We start from the raw sequence: 27857 nt of genomic DNA, 5'->3' as shown, positions 1-27857 counted from the left end.
ATAAATCTCCCCCTAAGTGATCAGGTATGTATGCTACTGCTACAATTACCAACCCGGGACTGATAAAGAAAGCCAACCGCCACTCCATTCATCCAGAGGGGTATAGGACCCCTGTTTTCATGATGGGTGAGGATCCTAGCAACAAGACCCTCAGGATTAGATACTCATCAGTTTCCCTGCAGATATTTTGATATATAGTGAGTTGTCACTTGAGTGCATACTTTGAGCTAAAAATGCAATCTTCATTCCCCCATTTATTTTCAGAACCCCGATATGCAGTTTTCAGCCAGATTCTAGGTTTGGGTTCTTCTCAGGTGGGTGAGTCTTTCCTGTAATGCATGATGGATGGGAGGTCTGTGTGCTCAGTTTGCTGTGTACGCTGCTTTCTGTCTACATGTGTACACAGACCATATGATTCTTCTCCCACAGACTGCCTTTTGTGTGTATTCCTCTCTATCTATAGCCTATTTGGGCTGCCCTTCTTGTATGCACTCCCTTCTATCCCCAGTTTGTGCTGCTGAGAGAAGGAAGGGGGAGAGTAGAAAAGTTTACAGGTTTTTCTGATCTCTCCTAGAGCTAGCCAAATGAGTAAAGACTATTTAGAAAGTTCCTTAGTTTTGCATCCAGAAAAGAAATAAATAAGAGCAAAAGGTGTCCAAAGCCTATAAGGGAATGTCCTGTCATTTTGACGTATCCCTTACCTTCAGCAGTCCCAAAGACTTGAATCAAGCAGTAGTGTGCTTGCACAACCACCGCAACATTTCATCAAGAGCTTTAGAACCCCTATTCTGGAGATCCCATAGGGCAATGGTCTCCAACCTGTGGACCTCCAGATGTTGCAAAACTACAACTCCCAGCATGCCCGGACAGCCAAAGGCTGTCCGGGCATGGTGGGAGTTGTAGTTTTGAAACATCTGGAGGTCCACAGGTGGAGACCACTGCCATAGGGAATCAGTGGTCAGGCCCCCACATTGCTTCCACATTCTTTTCCATGATTCATTCCTCACCGGAAGTTGTGTACTCTTTAATTTTCAATATGGTGTTGTCTCTATCCAGCTCCCTGGCCCCTGCCTCTCTCCCAAGACAATGCATAATCTTATAATCTGTAATCATAATCTACATAATCTATTGTCTCAGGAGGCTTGGCTGGATGTTGTGTCTGAACTCAAGCCCTATCCCTGAGTGATGGCATCCCATCTGACCAGCCCCTACAGCCTACATCATGATCTTCCTGTCATATACACATATTCATCTTTATTGGGAGATTTAGAGAAGAATTAAGGGTGTTTAAAGCATGCCGCCTTGTGCTGAGAATTTCCACAGGTAGAGGAGCAGGCAAGGAATGAATGCAGCAGGTGCTGGACCTGACTGTGTGATTGTCTGCTGTGAAATGAGATGTTCTGCAACAGCTCTGGCAGGAAACTGAGAGGAGTTCTCTGGGAGGGGAATAGGAAGGGTGGGAGGACTGTAATAATGAGCTGAAGAAAAGCAATTCATTGTGGGAATTATAGTGCTAACAAACTGTTCAACTAGGAAGTACAAGACTGAGACCCCCAATAATCATATATATATATTTTTCCAGAACTGGGGCAGACAGGTAAACAATGCTATCTGCTTCTGCAGCATGTTTTTTTTTTGTTTTGTTTTCTACCTGATGTCGGAGTACCCCTTTAAGCCTTTTTTGCAGAGGGAATGTGACTGCAGCCGTTAAGTAACGCTTTATACCACAGCCGTATATAGCCTGTAGAAATGTACATGTCATGATTGTTAATTATTACTAATTAGCTATGGAATTTTAAGTAAAATCACTTGGAATCTAATACGACACACGAGATTAGTACCGGCACAGTTGGACGCTTTCTAGTAAAGTTTTTCCTACAGTACAAGGCTGGCCTCTAGAGGCCGAAAGGAGGAACTGCATGAAGTAATAAAGCGCTGCGGAGCAGAGCTTTTGTGGCAGAAAATCATTACCTCATTATTTCACTGTAATGAACACACAATTTGCTACATTCTGTCTGCCTGTTTTCACAAACATTAGGAGAAATTAATTAATGGAAAAGCTGACTGCGTAATGATAAATAGCCAGAAGTTTCACAAAAAGGGTTATACCCTAGTCAGGGCCCCCATTAATCATACAGGATAACTAGGCTCCAACAATCTATGGAAAACTCCAGTTATAGACTAGAGAACTGCACAGACTGCTTTTCCCTAATGTACCGTATATATCTAAGTTCAGAAGGGTTTGCTATAGGGTATGACCGAGAATAGCAAAGTAAATCCCCTTTCCCATAGGTCACTAACAAAAATTCAGAATGGAGAATAATATAAACATAACATAGAAACATAGAATGTGTCGGCAGATAAGAACCATTTGGCCCATCTAGTCTGCCCAATAATCTGAATCCTATCAATAGTCCCTGGCCCTATCTTATATGAAGGATAGCCTTATGCTTATCCCATGCATACTTAAACTCCTTCACTGTATTTGCAGCGATCACTTCTGCAGGAAGGCTATTCCATGCATCCACTACTCTCTCAGTAAAGTAATACTTCCTGATATTACTGCATAAACCTTTTCCCTCTAATATAAAACTATGTCCTCTTGTGGAAGTTTTTCTTCTTTTAACCCCTTAAGGACGCAGGACATAAATGTACGTCCTGGTACGGTGGTACTTAACGCACCAGGACGTACATTTACGTCCTAAGCATAACCGCGGGCATTGGAGCGATGCCCGTGTCATGCGCGGCTGATCCCGGCTGCCGATCTCGCGGGCGTCCGCCATTAACCCCTCAGGTGCCGGGATCAATACAGATCCCGGCATCTGCGGCAGTGTGCGATTTGAATGAATGATCGGATCGCCCGCAGCGCTGCTTCGGGGATCCGATCATTCATAACGCCGCACGGAGGTCCCCTCTCCTTCCTCCGTCTGGCTCCGGGCGTCTCCTGCTCTGGTATGTGATCAAGCAGACCAGAGCAGAAGATGACCGAAAACACTGATCTGTTCTATGTCCTATACATAGAACAGATCAGTATTAGCAATCATGGTATTGCTATGAATAGTCCCCTATGGGGACTATTCAAGTGTAAAAAAAAATGTAAAAAAATGTAAAAGTAAAAGTAAAAAAAAAGTGAAAAATCCCCTCCCCCAATAAAAAAGTAAAACGTCCGTTTTTTCCTATTTTACCCCCAAAAAGCGTAAAAAAATTTTTTATAGACATATTTGGTATCGCCGCGTGCGTAAATGTCCGAACTATTAAAATAAAATGTTAATGATCCCGTATGGTGAACGGCGTGAACGAAAAAAAAAAAGTCCAAAATTCCTACTTTTTTAATACATTTTATTAAAAAAAAATTATAAAAAATGTATTAAAAGTTTTTTATATGCAAATGTGGTATCAAAAAAAAGTACAGATCATGGCGCAAAAAATGAGCCCCCATACCACCGCTTATACGGAAAAATAAAAAAGTTATAGGTCATCAAAATAAAGGGATTATAAACGTACTAATTTGGTTAAAAAGTTTGTGATTTTTTTTAAGCGCAAAAATAATATAAAAGTATATAATAATGGGTATCATTTTAATCGTATTGACCCTCAGAATAAAGAACACACGTCATTTTTACCATAAATTGTACGGCGTGAAAACGAAACCTTCCAAAATTAGCAAAATTGCATTTTTCGTTTTCATTTCCCCACAAAAATAGTGTTTTTTGGTTGCGCCATACATTTTATGATATAATGAGTTATGTCATTACAAAGAAAAACTGGTCGCGCAAAAAACAAGCCCTCATACTAGTCTGTGGATGAAAATATAAAAGAGTTATGATTTTTAGAAGGCGAGGAGGAAAAAATGAAAACGGAAAAATTAAATTGTCTGAGTCCTTAAGGCCAAAATGGGCTGAGTCCTTAAGGGGTTAAATATCTTCTCCTCCTTTACCGTGTTGATTCCCTTTATGCTTTTAAAAGTCTCTATCATATCCCCTCTGTCTCTTCTTTCTTCTATACATGTTAATGTCTTTTAACCTTTCCTGGTAAGTTTTATCCTGCAATCCATGTACTAGTTTAGTAGCTCTTCTCTGGACTCTCTCTAGAGTATCTATATCCTTCTGGAGATACTGCCTCCAGTACTGCACACAACACTCCAAGTGAGGTCTCATCAGTGTTCTGTACAGCAGCATGAGCACTTCTCTCTTTCTACTGCTTATACCGGAAATTCTATTATTTTTGAATTTCTTTTTTGTCTTGTCCACAGTGCTCTCTGCTGACACCTTTGTCCGTGTCAGGAACTGTCCAAAGCAGGAGAGGTTTGCTATGGGGATTTTCTCCTTCTCTGGACAGTTCCTGATTCGGGCATCAGGTGTCAGCAGAGAGAACTGTGGACAAGACAAAAAATAGATTAAAAAAGAAAATAATTTCCTCTCTAGCATACAGCTGCTAACAAGTACTAGAAGGGTAAAGATTTTTTAATAGAAGTCATTTACAAATCTGTTAAACTTTCTAGCACCAGTTGATTTAAAAAAATATGTTTTACAACGGAGCACCCCTTTAAGTCTTCTGAAATATTTACTCCTAAATCCCTTTCCTCAGATACTGAGGTCAGGACTGTGTCAAATATTCTATATTCTGCCCGAGGGTGCATTATCTTGCACTGGCCACCAACAGCAGTGTTTACACTACATAGAGCACTGCCTATTAAGAAAGCTATTAGAAATGTATGTATTTTATTTATTTATATAGCACTGACATATACCACAGCACTGTACAGAGATTGCCATCATGTGTCCCTGTTTTCATTGGGTATCACAATATAAATATCAAATAAACTTAGCAGTATGTTTTTTAAAGGGGCCTGAGGAAACTGGAGTACCAGAAGGAAACATGTTGAGAACATACAAACTGAATAGGTCGCCCTTGATCTACTATTTAAGGACAACATTAAAGAATTTTCTACCCCATACAGCAGCAGTAGTCTCCAAACGGCGGACCTCCAGCTGTGGCAAAACTACAACTCCCAGCATTCCCAGACAGCCGTTGGCTGTCCATGCATCCTGGGAGTTGTGGTTTTGCAACAGCTGGAGGTTCGACATTTGGAGACCACTGACCTACAGCTTTGTTCACCTGTCTTTGAGTTTCTTCCGTCTATAGATAGGAATCGATCTTATCCGACAATAGTAACATCTAGATCTGACCAATCTTCCATTATAAACAGACATTTTACTCATTAACCTTTTGTCTAGGATAAATGACCAGAACACAGCTATAAAAGCTGACACTGCCCTTTATAGGGGACATCCCTCACTGTATGACTGTCATGGATGAAGGTATATGTTGTGTCCTTATCACAGAAGATGATTTGTATGTCTACAAACTACCAATAGGTAATATGGTCAAGCAGCTTTCCTTGACATCTGATATGGGCAAATCTACCCATCGCACCTATGTCACTGCCATTCACAGTCTAGAAAAGGTGGGTAACAACCTCTGTGGTAGCTGTAATAAGAGTCATGTTGGTGGCCTCCAAGCTTTCCTAGGATTAGCTATAACTAAGAAAAAACTTGAAGAAGCATTCCAGGATTTTCATATTTTTGCTATTATAGAGAATAATGTATAGTCTGCCTGCAAAAAAAAAAGTGAAAAAATAGTGAATAAAGATAATTTAACCCATTCTTTAAAGAAAAGTTTGAATCACCCTCCATTTTTCCTATTTAAAAAAAAAAACTGTGTAAATAAAAATAAAAATATGTGGTATCGCCACGTGTGGAAATGTCCGAATTATAAAAAATATATTGTTAATTAAACTGCATGGTCAACGACGTATGGCAAAAAAATTCCAAAGTCCAAAATAGAGTATTTTTGTTCACTTTTGATATCATGAAAAAATGAATAAAAAGCAATCAAAAAGTCAGATCAATACAAAAATGCTACCGCTAAAAACATCAGATCACGGCACAAAAAATGAGCCCTCATACCGGCCCATACGCGGAAAAATAAAAAAGTTATAGGGGTCAGAAGATGACAATTTTAAACGTATACATTTTCTTGCATGTAGTTATGATTCTTTCCAGAAGTACGACAATATCCAACCTATATAAGTAGGGTATTATTTTAATTGTATGGACCGATAGAATAATGATAAGATGTCATTTTTACCAAAAAATTTACTACGTAGAAACGGAAGCCCCCAAAAGTTACAAAATGGTGTTTTTTCTTCAAAAACGAAAAACCCCTTGTCCTTAACCCCTTAAGAACTGAGCCCTTTTTCACCATAGACTTTCGTTGAGGGGGCGGGCGTGAAGTCATGAGGGGGCGGGCGTGAAGTCATGAGGGGGCAGCCCTGAAAACGGAAGCCCGCTCACAGCGTTCGGAACAATAAACTTCCGGACTCTGGGGAGCGGAGCTCCGGAAGCAGGGCAGCGGAGTACTCCTTTAAGGACTGAGCCCTTTTTTGCAATTCTGACCATTGAAACTTTAAGCATTAATAACTCTGGGATGCTTTTACCGATTATTCTGATTCCGAGATAGTTTTTTCATGATATATTCTACTTTAACATGTGGTAAATTTTCATCGTTACTTGCATCCTTTCTTGGTGAAAAATCCCAAAATTTTGAGGGCTTCAAAGTTCAGCAGCAATTTTCAAATTTTTCATAAAATTTTAAAAATCAGAATTTTTCAGGGACCAGTTCGGTTTTGAAGTGGATTTGAGGGGTCTTCATATTAGAAATACCCCATAAAGGACCCCATTATAAAAACTGCACCCCCCCCCCCCCCCCCAAAGTATTTAAAATGACATTCAGAGAGCGTGTTAACCCTTTAGGTATTTCCCAGGAATAGCAGCAAGGTGAAGGAGAAAATTCAAAATATTCATATTTTTTACACTCACATGTTCTTATAGACCCAGTTTATTGAAATTTTACAAGGGGTAAAAGGAGAAAAGGCCCCCCCAAAATTTGTAACCCAATTTCTCTCAAGTAAGGAAATACCTCATATGTGGATGTCAAGTGCTCTGTGGATGCACTACAAGGCTCAGAAGTGAAGGAGCGACAATGGGATTTTGGAGAGTGAGTTTTTCTGAAATGGCTTTTGGGGGGGTATATCCCATTTAGGAAGCCCCTATGGTACCAGAACAGCAAAAAAAAAAAAAAAAAACAACAACAACATGGCAAACTATTTTGGAAACTACACCCCTCAAGGAATGTAACAAGTGATCCAGTGAGCTTTAACACCCCACAGGTGTTTGACGACTTTCCGTCAAGGAAAACTGTCAGATATTTTCTCCCGCACTATCCACAGGTACTGGTGAATATTCATCCCCCCCTCTCTCCAGTTAAAATCGTCGAAGAGAGGGAGAACTGGAAGGAGGGGGGATGAATATTCATAAGCAGCGCTGACGTCAGTGCCAGTTAAGCTGCAGAAGCCCTGCTCGTGCCAGTTACAGCAAGATATACACATAGAATAAAACTACACTCCCGCACTATCCACCAGTACCTGTGGATAGTGCGGGAGAAAATATCTGACAGTTTTCCTTCAAAGTCGGATGTGTAAATGATTTTTTTCACTAAAATGCTGGTTTTCCCCCAAATTTGTTATTTTTACAAGAGGTTATAGGAGGAAATGCCGCCCAAAATTTGTAACCCCATCTCTTCTGAGTATGGAAATATCCCATGTGTGGATGTCAAGTGTTCTGCGGGTGCAGTACACTGCTCAGAAGAGAAGGAGTCACATTTGGCTTTTGGATAGCAAATTTTGCTGAAATGGTTTTTGGGGGGCATGTCGCATTAAGAAAGCCCCTATGGTGCCAGAACAGCAAAAAAAAAAAAAAAAAATACACATGGCATACTATTTTGGAAACTACACCCCTCAAGGAACATAACAAGGGGTACAGCGGGCGAACGTGAAAATGAAAAATTAGATTTTTTTCTCTAAAATGCTGGTGTTACCAAATTAGTATAGAAATACCCCATATTTTTTTCATTTTCACAAAATTCGTCAAAAACACCTGTGGGATGTTAAGGCTCATTATACCCCTTGTTATGTTCCGTGAGGGGTGTAGTTTCCAAAATGGGGTCACATCTGGGTATTTATTGTTTTGTGTTTATGTCAGAACCGCTGTAAAATCAGCCACCCCTGTGCAAATCACCAATTTAGACCTCAAATATACATGGGACGCTCTCACTCCTGAGCCTTGTTGTGCACCCGCAGAGCACTTTACGCCCACATATGGGGTAGTTCTGTACTCAGGAGAAATTGCGTTACAAATTTTGGCAGTCTTTTTTTCCTTTTACCGCCTGTGAAAATTAAAAGTATGGGGTAACACCAGCATGTTAGTGTAAAAATGATTATTAACATGCTGGTGTAGACCCCAACTTTACCCTTTTCATAAGGGGTAAAAGGAGAAAAAGCCCCCAAAATTTCTAACACAATTTCTCCCGAGAATGGAGATAACCCATATGTGGCCCTAAACTGTTACCTTGAAATACAACAGGGCTCCAAAGCAAGAGAGCGCCATGCGCATTTGAGGCCTAGATGAGGGATTTGAATCCACCACAAAAATACCCTACGGCAGTGTTTCCCAAAACTGTTTCCCAGCTGTTGCAAAACTCCCAGCATGTCTGGACAGTCAGTGGCTGTCCGGCTATACTGGGAGTTGTTGTTTTTCAACAGCTGGAGGCTCCGTTTTGGAAACAGTGCCGTACAAGATGTTTTTTTTTTCATTGGGGGGGGGGGGGGGGGGGAAACCCTGTATATGTAGGGTTTTACTTTTTATTTAGTGTAGTGTAGTGTTTTTAGGGTACATTCACACGGGCGGATTTACAGCGAGTTTCTTGTTGGGAGTTTGAGCTGCGGCAGAAAATTTGCCGCATTTCAAACTTGCAGCAGAAAACTAGTTGTAAACCCGCCCGTGTGAATGTACCTTCAGCTGTTGCAAAACTACAACTCCCAGCATACACTGACAGACCATACATGCTGGGAGTTGTAATTATGCAACAGCTGGAGGCACATTGGTTGCAAAACACTGAGAGTTTGTTACTTAACTCAGTGCTTCAAAACCATTGTGCCTCCAGCTGTTGCAAAGCTAGAACTCCCAGCATGTACAGTCTCTCAGTGCATGCTGGGAATTGTATTTTTGCAACAGCTGGAGGCACATTGGTTGCAAAACACTGGGTTAGGTAACAAACTTGGTTTCGCAACCAATGTGTCTCCAGCTGTCACAAAACTGCAACAATCAGCATGCATTGACAACCGAAGGGCATGCTGAGAGTTATAGTTTTTCAACAGCTGGAGACACACTGCTACAACTCCCAGCATACCCTTTGGTAGTCTGTGCATGTTGCGAGTTGTAGTTATGCAACAGCTGGATGCACACTTTTTCAGAGAAAAAATGTGCCTCCAGCTGTTGCATAACTACAACCCCCAGCATGCACAGACTACCAAAGGGCATTCTGGGAGTTGTAGTTGGAACTTCAGCTGTTGCAAAACTACAACTCCCAGCATGCCCTTTGGCTTTGCATGCTGAGAGTTGTTGATAAACAACAGCAGGAAGTGAACAGGCCTCACCTCCTGCTGTATCCTGCCGCCGGGACCACCCCCGCTGCTGCCACCAATTCTGCTGCTCCTGTCGCCGCCACCGATCCTGAGGGGACCCCCGCCGGACCAGGGCAAGGTAGGAGACCCCGATCGCCGCGATGATAACAGTCCCGATCGCCGCCCAGCAGGGCCGTGATTGGTCGGTCGTTCCAACCGATCAATCACGTGATCGTGAGGCGGCACCCCTGCCACCTTCCTCCTGCTAGGTAAGGGTGAATGGGGCTGTCTCGGACAGCCCCATTCACTCTTTTTTTCCAGGTCTCCGGGTCACCAGAGACCCGATTGACCCGGAATCGCTGCAAATCGGACAATCGCCGATATGGGGGGACCTCAGTACCCCCCTGAGCAATATGCCGGGATGCCTGCTGAACGATATCAGCAGGCATCCCAGTCCGGTCCCTGCCCGGCGAGCGGCAGGGGCTGGAAAAATGCAGGGCGTACCCATACGCCCTGAGTCCTTAAGGACTCAGAAACGGGGGCGTATGGATACGCCCTGCATCCTTAAGGGGTTAAGGTGCTACATTTCTCATGAATCCTGTGGTTGAGGGTCAGGAGTTTGAACACTCCGGCTGGTCATCTAATAGGGCTACTGGTTCTGGAGGTTACCCAGGTGAACTTATTAGACTTAAATGTAGGTTGAAGTCAATTCACATTACATGCAGTATAGATGTGTTTTCTTACTCAAAATATGTTTTCTAGAGAAGTATTGCCATGAGGAAAAAGTGATTTGACTTATAATGACAACTGAAGTGTTTTATGAATTGTTGAATTGTTATAGTCTTTTTCAAGTTTTTACAGCATTTTGGCTATTTCTGCTGCAATTTTAAAAAATTGTGGTAATAATGACACAATTGCTGTAAAATAGCACCTTTTGTTGCCTTAACCTCTTCAGGACACACGGCGTATGGATACGTCCTGCATTCCGAGTCCTTAAGGACCGAGGTCGTATACATACGCCCGTGGGAAATCCGGTCCCCACCACTAGCCGGTTGGGGACCGGAGCCGAATGCCTGCGGAAATCATTCAGCAGGCACCCTGGCACATCGCCCAGGGGGGTCCTGAGACCCCCCCATGTCGGCGATCGGAAAAAATTGCATGTCAATTCAGACATGCGATTTTCTCCAATTCCGGGCTGATCGGGTCTCTGGTGACCCGATCACCCGGAAAATAGGGCTGATCGGAGTTGTCAGCAACAGCCCCGATCAGCCTAAAGGATTGGAGTGAGATCGCAAAGCTGCGATCTACTCCTATCCCCTGGCATTACTCAGAACGGAGTTCTGACCAATGGCAGCGCAGGACAGGGGGCTGCCATGGCAACCCCCCGTTCTGCCCGGCCCTGGATGTCGAGGGGCTCTGGGAAGAAGATGGAGGCCGTACCTGCAGGAGAAGATGCCTAGGGACCTGGGATCTTTGCTGGAGCCTGCAGGATCCTGATCAGGTAGGGAATCGACAGTGGGGGGGGGGGGGGTGGGGAATTGAAAGTGAAAGTAAATCAATCTTTACTGTGGGAACCACTAGGGGGGCCAAACTGCAACTCCCAGCATGCCCAGACAGCCAAAGGCTGTCTGGGAATGCTGGGAGTTGTAGTTTTGCAACATCTGGAGGGTCACAGTTTGGAGACCACTGTTACAGTGATGCCCAAACAGTAGCCCTCCAGATGTTGCCAAACTACAACTCTCAGCGTGCCTTGACTGCCCAGGCATGCTGGGAGTTGTAGTTCTGTAACATCTGTCCCTTCAGATTTAGCAATTTTCATGACATTTTTGAAAATTGCTGCTCTACTTTGAAGCCCTCTAATTTTTTCAAAAAGCAAAAGTATGTCCATTTTATGATTCCAACATAAAGTGTACATATTGTATTTGTGAATAAAAATAAAATTTATTTGGAATATCCATTTTCCTTACCATTAGAGAGCTTCAAAGTTAGAAAAATGCTAAATTTTCAAAATTTTCATGAAATTTTGGGATTTTTCACCAAAAAAGGATGCAATTAATGGCGAAAATATACCACCAAAATAAAGTAGAATATGTCACGAAAAAACAATCTCAGAATCAGAATATTCGGTAAAAGCGTTTTCGCGTTATTAATTTGTAAAGTGACGGTGGTCATAATTGCAAAAAAGGGCTCAGTCCTTAAGGTGAAAAAGGGCTGCGTTCTTAAGGGGTTAATTTTGGGAAAATCGCAGAATAAAACGTTGAAAATGCTGCAAAATTGTAATATGTAAACACAGCCTCAGGGGAGGTGTATAACTACGATATATCCTGGTCCCATAGACATAGCAGATGGAGCTGGGAGGGGATCTGTAGGTGATGATGTCATCCTGTATTTCACAGGTAGTCAAACCCTGAACTTACATCTTGTTGGAACCATTAGGCACTGGAAGTTTTGGAGAGTCAAAGGTGTGATCACATGACCAAATTAGAGCAATGAAACACATGGATTCAGCTGTGCTGGAATACAGCAAATGGCGCTGTAGGACTGGAGATGGTAAGTATGCATAATATAGGCAAAAAAAAAAGAAAAGACAGAATACTTCTTTAGGGTCTATTCACACGTACAGTATTCTGCGCAGATTTGATGCGCAGAATTTCAAGTCATTAATTTTACATTGAAATCTGCAGCAGAAAATCCTGCGCATCAAATCTGCGCATCAAATCTGCGAAGAATACTGTACTTGGGAATAGACCCTTAATGCATTTTTTTACAAACTTGGCAAAAGGTCATGACTCAAGGATGTTTTATGTTCTACTGAACCAATAAAATATGTGGCTGTAAAGATCATATTCACACATGTTAAAAAAAAAAAAAAAGAAAGTATTGGGTGGAAGAAGGACCTGGTATGGGTTTTAGATTGAGACTTAGTAGCTTCTTTTGGTACTGGAGAGTAAATTTGTCACAAGAAAGTGCATTGTGTACTACAGTCATTAGGGATGACAGAATCGAATCTGACGAATCCAAATTTGTTCCGAATATCGGGAAAAATTTGATTTGCAATGAATGCGAATATCACCGCGAATTAAACTCCATTTAGTGCAGTCCCGGCTCCAGGGCTTCTAAAATGGTGGATCCACATGTGAGGACATGGGGCAAGGAATCCTGGGAAGGCAGGAACAAGGGTAGGTGGGATGACCCTGAATCACATGCAGGATGCAGCATAACAGCAGCCAGTCACCCGTGTGATGTCACAGCCCTATATAATCGGCAGCCATCTTTGCAGCCAGTCACTTCAGCCTTTTATTGCAGAGAGAAAGGGACAGACAGCTGTGTGTTGCACAGAAAAGCATTTTTCCAGCAGCGATTCACCTCCCAGTCACATCAGCGTTCTATTACAGAGAGGGACAGAGAGCAGTGTGTTGCACAGAAAAGCTTTTTTACAGCAGCGAATAACCTCATGCCTAAATCCAGCCTAGAAGCACTGATAGGGAAGGGAGTGAGATTAAGAGAGAGTGCAATTTTGGGTGTAGTACACAGCGACTGTGTGCTACAGCACTCGTGTGTAGTGCTGGTGTTGTACGCAAATACTGTTTTAAGCGCACTAGAGCGCATTGTACTCCCCTCATATGTGCATACCACATATGTACATCTAAGTGGTATACCATTTTGTTCCTCTTAAAGTCTTAAGGGCCTAGATACTGTGAAATGCCAGCCAAAAGTACACACCTGCTGTTGTTGTAGACACATACTGTTTTAAGCATAGTGGAGTGCATTGTCCTCCCCTCATAAGTGCATACCACATACGTACAACTCAGGGGTGTACTATTTTGTTCCTGTTAAAGTCTTAAGGGCCTAGATACTGTGAAAGGCGAGCCAAAAGTACACACCTGCTGGTGTTGTAGACAAATTCTGTTTTAAGCGTAGTGAAGCGCATTGTCCTCCCCTCATATACACACTAAGTATGTCAGGCAGAGAAGTACCAGGACGTGCACAGAGGAGTGGCAGAGGTGCAAATTCAACAGGCAGAGGTCGCAGCATACTTGGGGAAAGTGGCAGCAGGAGTCGTAGCGAGAGGCCTGAGCTTCCGGTATCAGCTAACGGTCGTGTTTCGACCAGCAACCCATCTGCCGTCATCGATTGGTTAACATGTCATCAACTTCATCACATATGACATCTGACACCCCCAGTCAACAGTCAGTGGGTTCCTCAGACACATCCCTCAGTTGGCATGGCCCGGGAGCAGTCCCTGTCCTCCCATTGCCTCTGTCCCCTCTCCTACAGAAGTATTGTATGCTGTTGGTTCTGCTCCAGTATTTAGTGAGGACGATCTACAACAGGACAGTCAGCAGCTATTGCCCAGCCAAGAAGTGGAGGAGACATCCGCCGCTTCCTCCGCCAGGCGGGCAAGTAGTGATGAGGAGAGTGACGTGGGTGGTGGTGTTGCTAGCGTTCAGGCTCCTAAAGCAGACCCTGTTGAGGAACCTGAGGAGGACATCAGTGACGTGCAGAAACCAACTCGATGATGATGAAGCCGATCGCACTTGGGACCTGGGTGCAGAAGAGGCTTCATCATCATCAGGAGAAGAGGGTTTCAGGTTGCTCCTCATGCTGCCGCCAACTTCAGGCTGTGTCATTCAGCCACTATATGGTCTCCTCATGCTTCTGCCACCTCCAGGCTGTGTCATTCAGCCACTATATGTTCTCCTCATGTTGCCGCCATCTATACGCTGTGTCATTCAGCCACTATATGCTGCCGCCAACGCCAGGCTGTGTCATTCAGCCACTATGTGGTCTCCTCATGCTGCCGCCAACACCAGGCTGTGTCATTCAGCCACTGTACGTTCTCCTCATGCTGCCGCCACCTGCAGGCTGTGTCATTCAGCCACTATATGGTCTCCTCATGCTGCTGCCACCTCCACGCAGTCATTCAGCCACTATATGGTCTCCTCATGCTTTTGCCAACTCCAGGCTGTCATTCAGCCACTGTATGTTCTCCTCATGCTGCCGCAAACTCCAGGCTGTGTCATTCAGCCACTATACGTTCTCCACATGCTTCCGCCACCTCCAGGTTGTGTCATTCAGCCACTATATGCTGCCGCCAACTCCAGGCTGTGTCATTTAGCCACTATGTGGTCTCCTCATGCTGCCGCCACCTCCACGCTGTGTTATTCAGCCACTATATGGTCTCCTCATACTGATGCCACCTCCAGGCTCTGTCATTGTGCCACTCTGCAACATTGATTCTAATAGCTACGCCTCTGATCTGCATGTCATACTAAGTAACAATATTATTTCACTAACCCAGCATACACCCTATGCGTGTTACAGCAAGGTAAAGTGTTCTACACCCCTATTGAGGCTTTCTGTAGGCCAGAAATAGCCGTTTTTAATAGCAATTCGATTCGGACCGAAACAAAATTCAGCGAATTGTTCGAATAACATTTTTCAAAAATTTGCTCATCTCCAACAGTCATCTAAAAAGGTGTCTATCAAGACCTGTGCAGAGGAAAAGTTTACCAGTTCCCCATAGCAACCAATCAGATCGCTTCTTTCATTTTTCAGAGGCCTCAGATCGCTTCTTTCATCTTAAAAAAATTAAAGAAGCCTGATTGGTTTCTATGGGGAACTGGTCAACTTTTCCCCTGCACAAGTTTTGATGAATCTCCCCCATGTCCCATTATTGCAAATGAATGTCACAGAGACGGTTGGGACACCCATCTATTACAGTTGTGCAAAGGACTCGGGCACTGTGAAACACTATCTCATACCATGAAAAATGTGGACAACACAGCAGCTTTGTTTTAGCCATGGCTGGACTTCTCCTTTAAATAAAAAAAATTTAAAAAAAAGCCCCCCAAACCATCATAGTAAGGAGATCTGGGGGAGTCTGCTGACAACACTGCGGCAGGGTAGCAGAGGCCTAATAGTGCTGAGAGAATCAGTCACAGGTACATTGATTTAATCCCTATCACTGGTTGATAATGCAATTTACTAATATACAGAGAACACTACTATGTGGTGCTAATATTCAAACCTTGGATTATTACTATGTATTTTGCTGTTTTACTTTACTATCATCCAGTGGTGGGGCCTATCTCATTTTGTTGTAAATAATATAAATTCCAGATAGGCCCTTGATGTAACCATAGATGAACCAACACTATTCAAAGGACATTTCCCGATAACTACATTTATCCCGTATACACAGAATAAGTGATAAATGTTAGATCACCAGTACTCCCTCCAGTCGCCAGTATGGGGTCCCCATCCCTCCTCACCAGCATGTCTTCATTTCAGTAAGTGTCATAGAAACATTTCTTTTCTATGAAAGTTATGGCACAGCCAGGCATACTGTATTTCTTTTTTTATTTTATTTTTGAAAGTTCACATAAATGATTAAAGAGATTTACTGAGGATATTATTGGCGATCACAATATTGTTTGCTGATCTCAGTAGAAGGAAAATGTAATAGCACATGTCGGTGTTCTCGGAGATTTTATATCCAGACTGTCTGTCAGAGGCAGGGAAGTGTGTGAAATTAATTATAGATGGATGTTTAATTACCTTCATTACTAGTCACTCCTGGCATCCAGGCATGTGAGCGGAATGACTGATGAAAGAAGCCTCTTGTATTCTCCAGTCAATGGCCGACATAACGGAGCTGCTTGTCTGGGGCAGGAAGAGAACATGACCCGAGACATTCACATTGTTCTAGAACATAACATTCTATCCTCTACCACGTTTAATATAATTTCCTTCTCAGGGTCATGCTGCAAACAAGGTCACTGCCAAAATATTATAAGTACCGGTATCTGCCTACATATTCCAATGAAACCATAGAAAATGTGGCTAGTAATAAGCAGCATTCATGCATCCATTACAGGAATCCAATGTAGATTCCTTTGTTGGTAAGGTCAGTTGGATTAAGGCTTTGATCACACTTGTCTTGGTTTTCCATTGGATGGGATGGGATGGATGCATGGTGATCATTTCTTTTTTTCCTCATTGACTTGCAATTATAGAGATGAGCGAATCGATTAGGAACAAATAACATTTTTCAAAAGATTACAAAAAAATCCAACTTTGTTGTTATTCGTGTCAGGTGAATCAGTACAGAAGCAGGGACTTCTGTCAAACACAGGAGTACCTGCTTCTGAACTTACACTGTCTGCCTCGCTTCTCGGTTCACATTCACTGGGCTGGGCGCAAAGGGAATGTTATGGTCCATGCAGAGTTAAAGGGGTGGTCCAGCAAAAAACTATTTATGCCCTATTTACATGATTTCCGGTGGTCTGACCGCTGGGACCCCCTGTGATCTCCTGAATGGGACCCAACTCTCTCTGAGATGAGTGTGTGCTGCAGACGGCATGCGGTCCATCAATTTCTATGGGAGTGCAGGAGATGTCCAAGTACAGCACTCGAATCTCTTTGCACTCCCATACAGAATGAATGTAGCGCGTGCTGTCTACAGCACACACTCCTCTCAGAGAGTCCTGTCCCGTTCAGGAGATCACAGGGGAAGGGGGTCCCAGTGGTAAGACACTTAACCCCTAAACTATACATAGGGGATAACTTGTTTTTCGCTGGACTACCCCTGTAGATGGAAATGCTTTATGCATTGCAATTTACACTCTTCATTAAAAAAGCACTCCCGAAATGTTTTCCTCCATATCATGCACACTCACTATCACTTAATCCTACAGTGCCACCTGGTTTATTCCAGCACAACTGCATCCATGCATTTTATCACTTAAACTTGGTCATTTGATCACCAGCCTGACCACAGAAAATCACAGTGTTTAATGTATCACAGGAAGTGGTCCATCCTGGGTCAGCTGACTTCCTGATAACTACAGGATGATGTAATCACCTATCAGATCTGTTCTGAATTTGATTCCGAGATAGTTTTTTTTCATGACATATTCTACTTTAACATAGTGGTAAATTTTCTTTGATACTTGCATAATTTCTTAGTCAAAAATTTCAAAATTTTATGAAAAAATTGAAAATTTTGCATTTTCTAGCTTTGAAGCTCTCTGGTTGTGAGGGAAATAGACATACCAAATAAATGATATATTGATTCACATATACAATATGTCTACTTTATGTTGGCATCATAAAGTTGACATGTTTTTAGTTTTGGAAGACATCAGAGGGCTTCAAAGTTCAGAAGCAATTTCCCAATTTTTCACAAAAGTTTCAAAATCGGAATTTTTCAGGGATCAGTTCACTTTTGAAGTGGATTTGAGGGGCCTTTATATTAGAAATATCCCATATATGACCCCATTATAAAAACAGAACCCCTCAAAGTATACAAAATGACATTCAGAAAGTGTGTTAACCCTTTTGGTGTTTCACAGGAAGAGCAGCAAAGTGAAGGAGGAAATTCAAAATCTAAATTTTTTACACTAACATGTTCTTGTAGACCCAGATTTTGAATTTTTACAAGGGGTAAAAACAGAAAATGCCCCCTAAAATGTGTGACCCAACTTCTCTCAAGTAAGGAAATACCTCATACAATTTTGGAAACTCCACCCCTCAAGGAACGTAAAAAGGGGTACAGTGAACCTTAACACCCCACAGGTGTTTGACGACTTTTCGTTAAAGTTGATGTGTAAATTATTCTTTTTTTTTCACTAAAATGCAGATTTCCCCCCAAATTTGACCTTTTTACAAGAGGTAATAGGAGAAAATGCCCCCCAAAATTTGTAACCCCAGCTCTTCTGAGTACGGAAATACCCCATGTGTTGACGTCAAGTGCACTGCGGGCGCACTACAATGATCAGAAGAGAAGGAGTCACATTTGACTTTTGGAAAGCAAATTTTGCTGAAATGGTTTTTGGGGGGCATGTTACATTGAGGAAACCCCTATGGTGCCAGGACAGCAAAAAAATAAATAAACACATGGCATACTATTTTGGAAACCACACCCCTCAAGAAATGTAACAAGGGGTTTGAAAAATTTCTGCTAAAGCTGGACATGGAAATGAAAAATTAGATTTTTTGCACTAAAATGCTGGTGTTACCCCAAATTTTTCATTTTCACCAGGGGTAATAGGAGAAAAAGCCTCCCAAAATTTCTAACCCCACTTCTTAGTATGGAAATACCCCATATGTGGATGTAAAGTGCTCTGCAGGCAAACTACAATACTGAGCTTTTGGAGAGAGAATTTGGTTGGAGTAGAAGTCGGGAGCCATGTGCTTAACAAAGCCCCCGTGGTGCCAGAACAGTGCCCCCCCCCCATATGTGACCCCATTTTGGAAACTAAACCCCTCACAGAATGTAATAAGGGGTGCAGTGAGCATTTACACCAAACTGGTGTTTGACAGATCTTCGGAACAGTGGGCTGTGCAAATGAAACATTTAATTTTTATTTTCACGGCCACTGTTCTAAAAATCTGTCAGATACCTGTTGGGTGTAAATGCTCACTGTACCCCTTATTACATTCCATGAGGGGTGTAGTTTCCAAAATGGGGTCACATGTGGGGAGGGTCCACTGTTCTGGCACCATGGGGGCTTTGTAAACACACATGGCCTTCAATTTCAGACACATTCGCTCTCCAAAAGCCCAATGGCGCTCCTTCTCTTCTGAGCGTTGTAGTTCACCCACAGAGCACTTTACATCCACATATGAAGTATTTCCATGCTCTAAAACGAATACTAAAATGTAGGGTAACACCAGCATTTTAGTGAAAAAAATTTTTTAAAATTTATTTTCACATCCAACTTTAATAAAAATTTGTAAAACACCTGTGGGGTGTTTAGGCTCACTATACCCCTTGTTACGTTCCGTGAGGGGTTCTGTTTCCAAAATGGGAGTTGTTGTTTTTCAATAGCTGTAGGCTCCGTTTTGGAAACACTGCCGTACAAGACATTTTCTATTTTTATTGGGGGGGGGGGGGGGTTACTTTTTATGTAGTGTAGTGTTTTTAGGGTACATTCACACGGGCGGGGGTTTACAGCAAGTTTTCTGCTGGGAGTTTGAGCTCCGGTGGAAAATTTGACGCATCTCAAACTTGCAGCATAAAACTCGTTGTAAACCCTTGCCCTAGTGAATGTACCCTGGGGCAAACCTCCAGCTGTTGCAAAACTACAACTCCCAGCATGCACTGGCAGACCATACATGCGTGGAGTTGTAATTTTGCAACAGCTGGAGGCACATTGGTTGCAAAACACAGTTTGTTACTTAACTCAGTGTTTCACAACCATTGTGCCTCCAGCTGTTGCAAAACTACAACTCCCAGCATGCACTTACAGCCGAAGGGCATGCTGGGACTTGTAGTTATGCAACAGCTGGAGGCACACTACTGCAACTCCCAGCATGCTCTTTGGTAGTTTGTGCATGCTGGGGATTGTACTTATGCAATTGCAGGAGGCACACTTTTTCATAGAAAAAATGTGCCTCCAGCTGTTGCATAACTACAACCCCCAGCATGCACAAACTACCAAAGGGCATGCTGGGAGCTGTAGTAGTGCCTTATGCTGTTGCATAACAACAACTCCCAGCATGCCCTTTTGTGCATGCTGGGAGTTGTTGCTAAGCAACAGCAGGAGGCCAGCCTTACCTCCTGCTGCTGCGCACACGCCGGATCCTCCTGCCACCACCATCGTGGGCCCCCTGTCCACACTCCTGGCACCTGCTCTGGCCCTCCGGAATAGGGGCAAAGCGGGTGCCGTTAGGGACACCCCCACAGCAGGAGTCCTGATTCATCGGCCGGTGACGGCTGACGAATCAGGACGATCGTGAGTGAGGTGGCACCAGTGCCATCTCACTCCTAGTGCTATAGGTGCTGTGTCGAACGGCACCTATCATCCTTTTTTTCCGGGTCACCTGGTATCGCCACAAATTGCCGATCTGAATTGAACTCAGGACCCTCCCAGGTGTGTGACTGCTGAACAATTTCCCCGAGCAGTGGGGACTAGAAATCTCAGGGTGTAAAGGTACGCCCTTGGTCCTAAAGTACCAGGGCGTACCTGTGCGCCCGTGGTGCCTAAGTGGCTAGGGCAGTGTTTCTCAACCAGTATGCCTCCAGCTGTGGCAAAACTACAACTTCCAGCATGCCCGAACAGTCTTTGGCAGAAACTTGCTGGAAAATGGTACTTTGATTGCACAAATTGTGGTTAAAAAAAGCATAATTTTCTCTAAGATTTTGGAAAATCACAGCAAATAACATGGTCAAAATGTTGTAAAACATGGGTGTCACGATTCGGCTGGCTGGAGGTGGATCCTCTGTGCCAGAGAGGGATTGGCGTGGACCGTGTTGGTGGACCGGTTCTAAGTTGCTACTGGTATTTACCAGAGCCCGCCGCAAAGCGGGATGGTCTTGCAGCGCCGGTAGCAACCAGGTCGTATCCACCAGCAACGGCTCAACCTCTCTGACTGCTGAAGAAGGTACAAGGGAGTAGACAAGAGCAAGGTCGGACGTAGCAGAAGGTCAGGGCAGGCAGCAAGGATCGTAGTCAGGGGCAACGGCAGGAGGTCTGGAACACAGGCTAGGAACACACAAGGGAACGCTTTCACTGGCACAAGGGCAACAAGATCCGGCGAGGGAGTGCAGGGGAAGTGAGATATAAGTAGGGAGTGCACAGGTGATAACACTGATTAGGCCTGCTGCGCCAATCAGTGGCGCAGTGGCCCTTTAAATTGCAGAGACCCGGCGCGCGCGCGCCCTAAGGAGCGGGGCCGCGCGCGCCGGGACAAGACAGACGGGGAACGGGTCAGGTACGGGAGCCGGGATGCGCATCGCGAGCGGGCGCCTCCCGCGTCGCGAATCGCATCCCGGCTGGGAGTGATATTGCAGCGCACCCGGTCAGCAGGTCTGACCGGGGCGCTGCGAATGAGAGGATGCTGCGAGCGCTCCGGGGAGGAGCGGGGACCCGGAGCGCTCGGCGTAACAATGGGAACATAGCCTAAAGACTTTTTAACACATTTCAAATGAAATTATAGACCAAATCACTTCCACCTCATGGTAATATTTCTCTAAAAAAAATGCACTGTAAGTAAGAAAATACATAAAAAATGTACATACAGTAATGTGAACTGACTCCAACTTCTCAGCAATTTAGGATGCTGGTGTCTAGCCAGATAATAGATTGCTTCACACTGAGGAATTTACGCACGGAATTTGACATTTTAAAGGGATAGTCTTCTGAAGACAACCCCGGAACATATGTAAGAGCAATTATTTCTCTAGAGGATTGGGATTGTCCATGTTTTATATATACAGCCATTTATCTGAATTTCTGCCATGGAATACAGCATTTTTCACTGTAGTTGCAAGAAAAAGAAGGAATAACATCAATATAACAACGACATACCCGGACCTACTGCATCAGAAATTGATCATATTATATATCAATAAAATTTTAATTTTTTTTTAGTCATTCAAGTAACTCCATTAGTGCTTTTTGGTTAGATATTGGTTTGGGAGTTCACAGTATATTGCGCCTCTACGATACACAGGGGTTAAGACATTATCATTGCTACATAAATACTAAATTATACTTTTTTCGTTCCCGTTTTTTGTGGTCTGTCTCTTTGGTTAATAATGTAGTTGCAAAGGAAAATCTGGTTTGCTGCAGTTTTCCTCTAGAAAATTTGGCGGTTTTCTAGCAGCTGCACCTGTAGACATCAACCGATCACTGCAACTTCTTTATGTTATCTGAACCCTGTAAAGTATTATGGGATGGGATATATGATCAGGTAAAACATTAAATGGGAACTGTTAGAGTAAAAAACTTTTCATATGTTGGCAAAAAAATTTACTTTTCTAATATACTTCATAAAAAAATTTATCACTTTTTTTTATGGAAATCATGGCTGAAAAAAGACCACTAGGGGTTCCCATACCCTTCGGAACGTAATCCTGTCTGGCTACAGCAAAATCTTTGTCCAAGCTGAAGCACAGGCATGAACAAAGTCCTGTAAGTGATGGTGGGCTAGCACTCCTCTGTGCACACTCCTGTCTATCAGAGTACAGCATGAAAACAGAGAGGAGGGGGTTACAGAGCAGCCTGCAGTGATTGGATGAAGAGACACAGCACAACAGACTCAGGGAGAAAGTGCAGAGATTCAGGCAGAGTGAGGGACACACCCCCTCCAGAGCACAGGATGACGAACAATTTGAGCAACAGATGGAAGGTATTTGTGAGAGAAATATAGGTGGTAGACACATAAGTCCGGGCATTGCTGATAGTTGTAGTTTTACAAGAGCTAGAGGTAACCTGGTTGAAAAACACTTAATTGTATTACCATATACTGATTTAAGGGAATGCTACAACAAGAGAAGACATATACTATTTTAAATAAATATCTTTATTCTGTGGAATGGTACAATTATTGCCAAAATAATTACCATTGGCTTTGAATTAATTTAGGAACAAACGAGATTTCTTTGGTTCACATTAATAAAGTTTGACAGAGTTCAATCAGTGTTTTTCTTCATAAAATATTTGGTCCTTTAAAAATGAAAGTGCCCTTTAGAGTGTGAATTGTCATATTCAAGTTCACAAAACACAAGATGTTTTTAAGTATAAGTCATAAATATAAGAAAACAATTGGCTAATTTACCAAAAATGTCTTAGGCTACTTTCACACTGCCATTAGCACACGGCAGTGTGACGGCCTTCGGGGGAGCCTGGGGGAATAGCGGGAGAAAAATAACTACAAAAGCCGTTTTTTTCTCCCGCTATTCCCTTTAAAAAATAACGGGTCCCAGCGGCCCCCACAATAGTAAATGAGAGCCGCCGGGACCCATTGTTGCCCACTGTTCCCCATCACGAGAACGGCTGCTAAATTGACAAAAAAAAATGTAGACTTTAACAGCAGCTCTCGATGGGGAGCAACAGCAGTGTGAAAGGGCCCTAAAAGAAAATATGGCCTTGCTGCCCTTATTAACCAATAAGAGCTTAGCTTTTATTGTCTAAATTACCCTTGAAAAATTAACATTGCACGGTGATTGGTTACTAAGGTCATTGTCTTCTACGGTAATTCTTCTAAAACCGATACATAAAGCCAAATGTTGTTTCCCTGAGTCATAACATCATTTATTCTTAAAAATCCTTCCGCTCCATTCAAAGTATATGGCAAAAGCATACTTAGGTGCCACTCCATTCAAACAGCTGAGCCATCATGGTGCAGCTAGGGTTAATGGAGAATCAGGGTAATCCATTCTAGTAGTCAGCTGGGGTTCCATTAGTCAGATCCTCACTTATCTAGTATTTAAGCTTTAGATAGGTAACATTCTTTATGGCATACCTCTTTAAATTTACTCAATCAGCTGTCACCAACAGTGGAAGATGCAGTGGCTGCTCATGTCACCTACAGTGACCACAGCAAGAACAATGTGTTATTGTATGTTGCCCATTCAAAGGAGTCCTCCAAATGGATACACTCATTGCACTGGCTATCTGCTGCTGTTTAAAGTGATTGGTAATGTATCTACAGGTAATGTTCTAATGGGGCAACCCATTTGAGACACTTTTAGACCAAACTGTTTTGCATTTATAGACCAAAAGCTTACGATCAATTTCTTTAGATGGATATTTGACCATTTCAGGGACACCTATATATGTTTAGAAGTACTTAGAGCATCTTCTATCCTCCTTGTAGGGAGATCATTTGTAATTAAATATATTGCATGGTCAGAATGCAATATATTGCATAGTGAGATGCCTTAATTCCAAGTTTGCATGTTCTGTCGGTCCCCTTTTTTAGAGTTGGGTAATTTCTTCCGGTCAAGCCCCTTGTTGACACCACATAATCCGGAAACACGGAGCACCAGATAGATGACAGAAATGTCTTATATGGATATCACACCTACAAATAGTTATAAGTGTTCTCAAGTGCTTCTAACATTGATGACCAGATCCATTGACATCTTCACATTTTTCATTATCACATTTGGCAGCCTGGACCTCATTGCCATTCTTTGGCTTATCGTCACTGCTCACTTGCTCATAGTCACGTTTTTTCAAAGCAGAGCCATCCTTCATTTCTAAATCCTTCTTCAGTTCTTGGTTTTCCAACTCTGCTTCTTTCCTAAGCATACGGTAGTTGTAAAAGTTCCCAATGAGAAGGAAAAGTCCAGCAAAGACCATAATAGCCCCGCATTCAAAAAACATGTATTTGTAGTCTCCAAAGGTATCCACAATAGCACCTGAAGTAACAGAAGCATACAAATATTATGACTATACAACATACAGGGTTAAAAGGACAAATACAGACACATTTGATCTTTGGGGATTAAATAGGTTAAAAAGAATCTGTCATATTGTACATGTAGTTCTTCTAAGGCAGCACTATTTGGTTATGGATGTAACCAACATTCTATAGTTGGAATGCTATCATCAGTACCTGAACCAGCCAGGCACCAGTGACCTCAGCCAGGCCAGAGGCAGTTAATAAATTAATACAGTAATAAGGAAAAACATATTATGAATAAATAAAAATGAATTAAATTCAAATAAAATAAATTCAAATAAAAAAGGAATAAAAAAATTAGTGCAAATCTTCCTATACCTACACAAACAATATTAAATATCCTGTGTGACACAAATACAATTTGCACGGGTGTCCGGTACTCATAATATTAAAAGTATGTTGTTTTTTTTTAGCTCAGTTTGTGAAGGGTTAAAGGGGTACTCTGGGTAACAAACTTATCTCCTATCCTGTACATGAGACAAGCGGGAGTGATGGCCTGCTTAGAAAATGGCTTGCTTAGACAGGGTCTCGGTCTTTGCAGGTGATTTGCTGAGTGGACCCTCACTTCTACTTGTCTCGGAAGGTGGGGGCTAGAGTGTACCGAAGACCAGTAAGTAACTGAACCCCGTACGTGAGATCACTGGGGTTACAGAAGTCGAACATCCCCACAATCAGGGGTTACCCAGAATACCCCTGGGTAATTTGTAAATTCACATTGGTAATGCTATAATTACTAACTCATTATTAGTACAGAACTACAGCTCCCAACACAACTCTATAGACTAAAAGACTATAGACTAAAAGCCTACAGATAAAAACAGCTGTTGTTCAAACACTCATCTGGCTGAGCGGTATCTTCCCTCATCCTACCATGCATATAAATATGTGACTTTTCCAAGCTTTAATGAGTTAAAAATGGAGAGAGGAGGGGAAGCCGTATGTCAGGCTCCTTTACTAGCAGCTTATCTTCCTGAGAACAAAGGTATCGAGCAGTAGAAATTCAAAATGCCCAATCCTCCATACAAATTAGATCGTCATCCCGTGACCGGCAGATGTCTAATGTGTATTAGGAAAGCTATCACGTATAGTCTGAATTTTTCTTTATGGCCTAATTTACTTGTCAGAAGACAAAAAAAGTTTCCTGTTGTTATACAACAGGTCGGTATATTTTGTCATAACTTTTTTTTAATAAAGTGTTTTTTTTTAACATGGTAGGCTTATTGGTGACATATGTCACTATATGCCTTTATAGTGGTATTCATCAAAGCCTTTGTTTGGAGATATAAGTTGAGAAATACTAGGAAGTCTCAAGCATTATGTGAACAGAGCCTGAAAACAAAGATTATAAATATAAATGTCCAGGCTTAAACAAAGTGATTAGAATAAAATAAGAAAATTACCTCCAATTGGGGGTCCCAGAAGTAGAGGGACACATTCTACAATTGTAACCAATCCAACGGCACTTGAAAACCGCTTTGCTCCAACAAGATCCATAAGAGTTTCAAAGAGCAGAGAACATACCATGCCAAACCCTAAGCCAAAGAACACAGAGTACACGACAAGACCAACATAACTTGTAGCAAAAGGGCACATGAGGTGGCAGAAACCATTAAATATTACAGAAAAGCTGAAAAAGTACTGAATTCTTGGTCTGATCCATTTTGTGTTTGCAATTATTCCGGTGGCTGGTCTAGCGATCATATCAACGATGGCAAGTACAGACAACAAGAAGGCTGCTGAATACTCATCAACACCAAGGTGCTTTCCATAAGGAGCAAGAAACACTATAGGGGCATAAAAGGCTATAAACATCAACACGTTTCCTATGAGGTAGATCAAAAAGCCTCTGTGCTTAAACAAACTCAAATCCAAGACCTTATTGAATTTTGTCAAACAACTTTCTGTCTCTTTCTTCTCGGGTTTCAAGTTTTTTTCTTGTCCTGCCAGACTTATATTTATTTTCTCTGGGTCCTTGTCTGGCTTGTCTTTTTTAGTTTTTGTCTGGAGTCCAATTGGTCGGAAGAGAGCACCCGCAACGCAACAGTTAAGCAGTAAGGCACCTAAAATAAGAAAGCTTCCTCTCCATCCATACTTGTCAAACAAAAACTGGTTTAGAGGAGCAAGTGTAGAGAGAACTACGGGACTTCCTGCCATGGCCAGGCCATTAGCCATTGGACGTTTTTTCAAAAAATATTTTCCTACCACAATAACGGATGGCTGGAGGTTCATAGAGAACCCAAAACCTGGAGAAAAAAAATGAAAAGTCATAGTGAGTAACAGAATAACATTCTGGTCCATACAACACTTAGGGACAAGGCTTACTCCCAAATAAATAATTTATGTACATAGGGGTGAATTTACTGTTGCAAATGTTCCATAATTCTGGCACAATTTACACCAGTTCTGGCTTACATGACTTGTGCCTTTACACATTTTTAAGCCTTGCTTGAAAAGGGTCATGACTTAGTGGGAAAAGGTGTGGCTGTGTGGGAAAGGGGGATGGGGGGGTGTATTGCATGTGACTCCACCAACTAGTAATTGGTCTAACATTAGACTAGACAGTCTATAAATGCACCAGATTTACCAACAGTAGGATACACTGGGATAAATGTGGCACAATATTGTTCTTAAACTGTTAAAATCATCAAACTTTATTTAATCAATTTAAAACAATAGATTTTAGGGTATGCAGAGTCTGCGCTGTTTTAATATCAGACAGTATTAGTATATCTGACCCATTGTTTTCTACACAGAAGCCTAAAAAGTCTCTGTGACATTATATCTACGAAGATGCTTATCAGTAGTTAGCAGCTTTATGTGCACATGGAGAGGCACCAACAAACTCCTCTGCCTTGACCACAATGTTTAGATTTATCACAGTGCCCCAAGTGAAGATCTTGACTTTGGTTCACGGTTTTGTATGGTGTTGCAGCATAACCTTATTCACCTAAATATGGATGGGATCTTATACCAGACAGCCTATGGACAACAGCTAGGATATGAGGGAGAAAAAAAAGAGATACAGGGGGCGCTCCCTGAGTAGGTATATTCACTGATGTGCACCCTCCACCACACCAAACAGTGATATACCGACCTTAGTAGGGCCGCACTTGAGCCTGTGTAGCCCTTAGGT

General features: G+C 42.5%; 1 protein-coding gene and 1 long non-coding RNA gene across 6 annotated transcripts in view; one reads left to right on the top strand and one right to left on the bottom strand.

Annotated features, from left to right (window-relative positions):
* Positions 1-26521, top strand: LOC130275925 (uncharacterized). The gene is made up of 4 exons (XR_008844957.1): positions 1-126; positions 265-314; positions 11920-12073; positions 26419-26521. It is a non-coding gene; the product is annotated as an uncharacterized LOC130275925 (long non-coding RNA).
* The window catches only part of LOC130275923 (monocarboxylate transporter 2-like), an 88697-nt gene continuing 83689 nt past the window's right edge, over positions 22850-27857 (bottom strand). For all 5 annotated transcript variants that reach the window (XM_056524567.1, XM_056524565.1, XM_056524568.1 and 2 more), the window contains 2 exons: positions 26125-26967; positions 22850-24680 (listed from right to left, as the gene is read on the bottom strand). In XM_056524567.1, coding sequence (XP_056380542.1) covers positions 24373-24680; positions 26125-26967 — 1151 coding nt within the window. In that variant the 3' untranslated portion in view covers positions 22850-24372. The remainder of the gene's footprint in view (positions 24681-26124; positions 26968-27857) is intronic.

Source organism: Hyla sarda, chromosome 6, assembly GCF_029499605.1.
Source record: "Hyla sarda isolate aHylSar1 chromosome 6, aHylSar1.hap1, whole genome shotgun sequence".
Taxonomy (NCBI): Eukaryota; Metazoa; Chordata; class Amphibia; order Anura; family Hylidae; genus Hyla; species Hyla sarda.
This window is presented reverse-complemented; position numbering and strand designations above follow the sequence as displayed.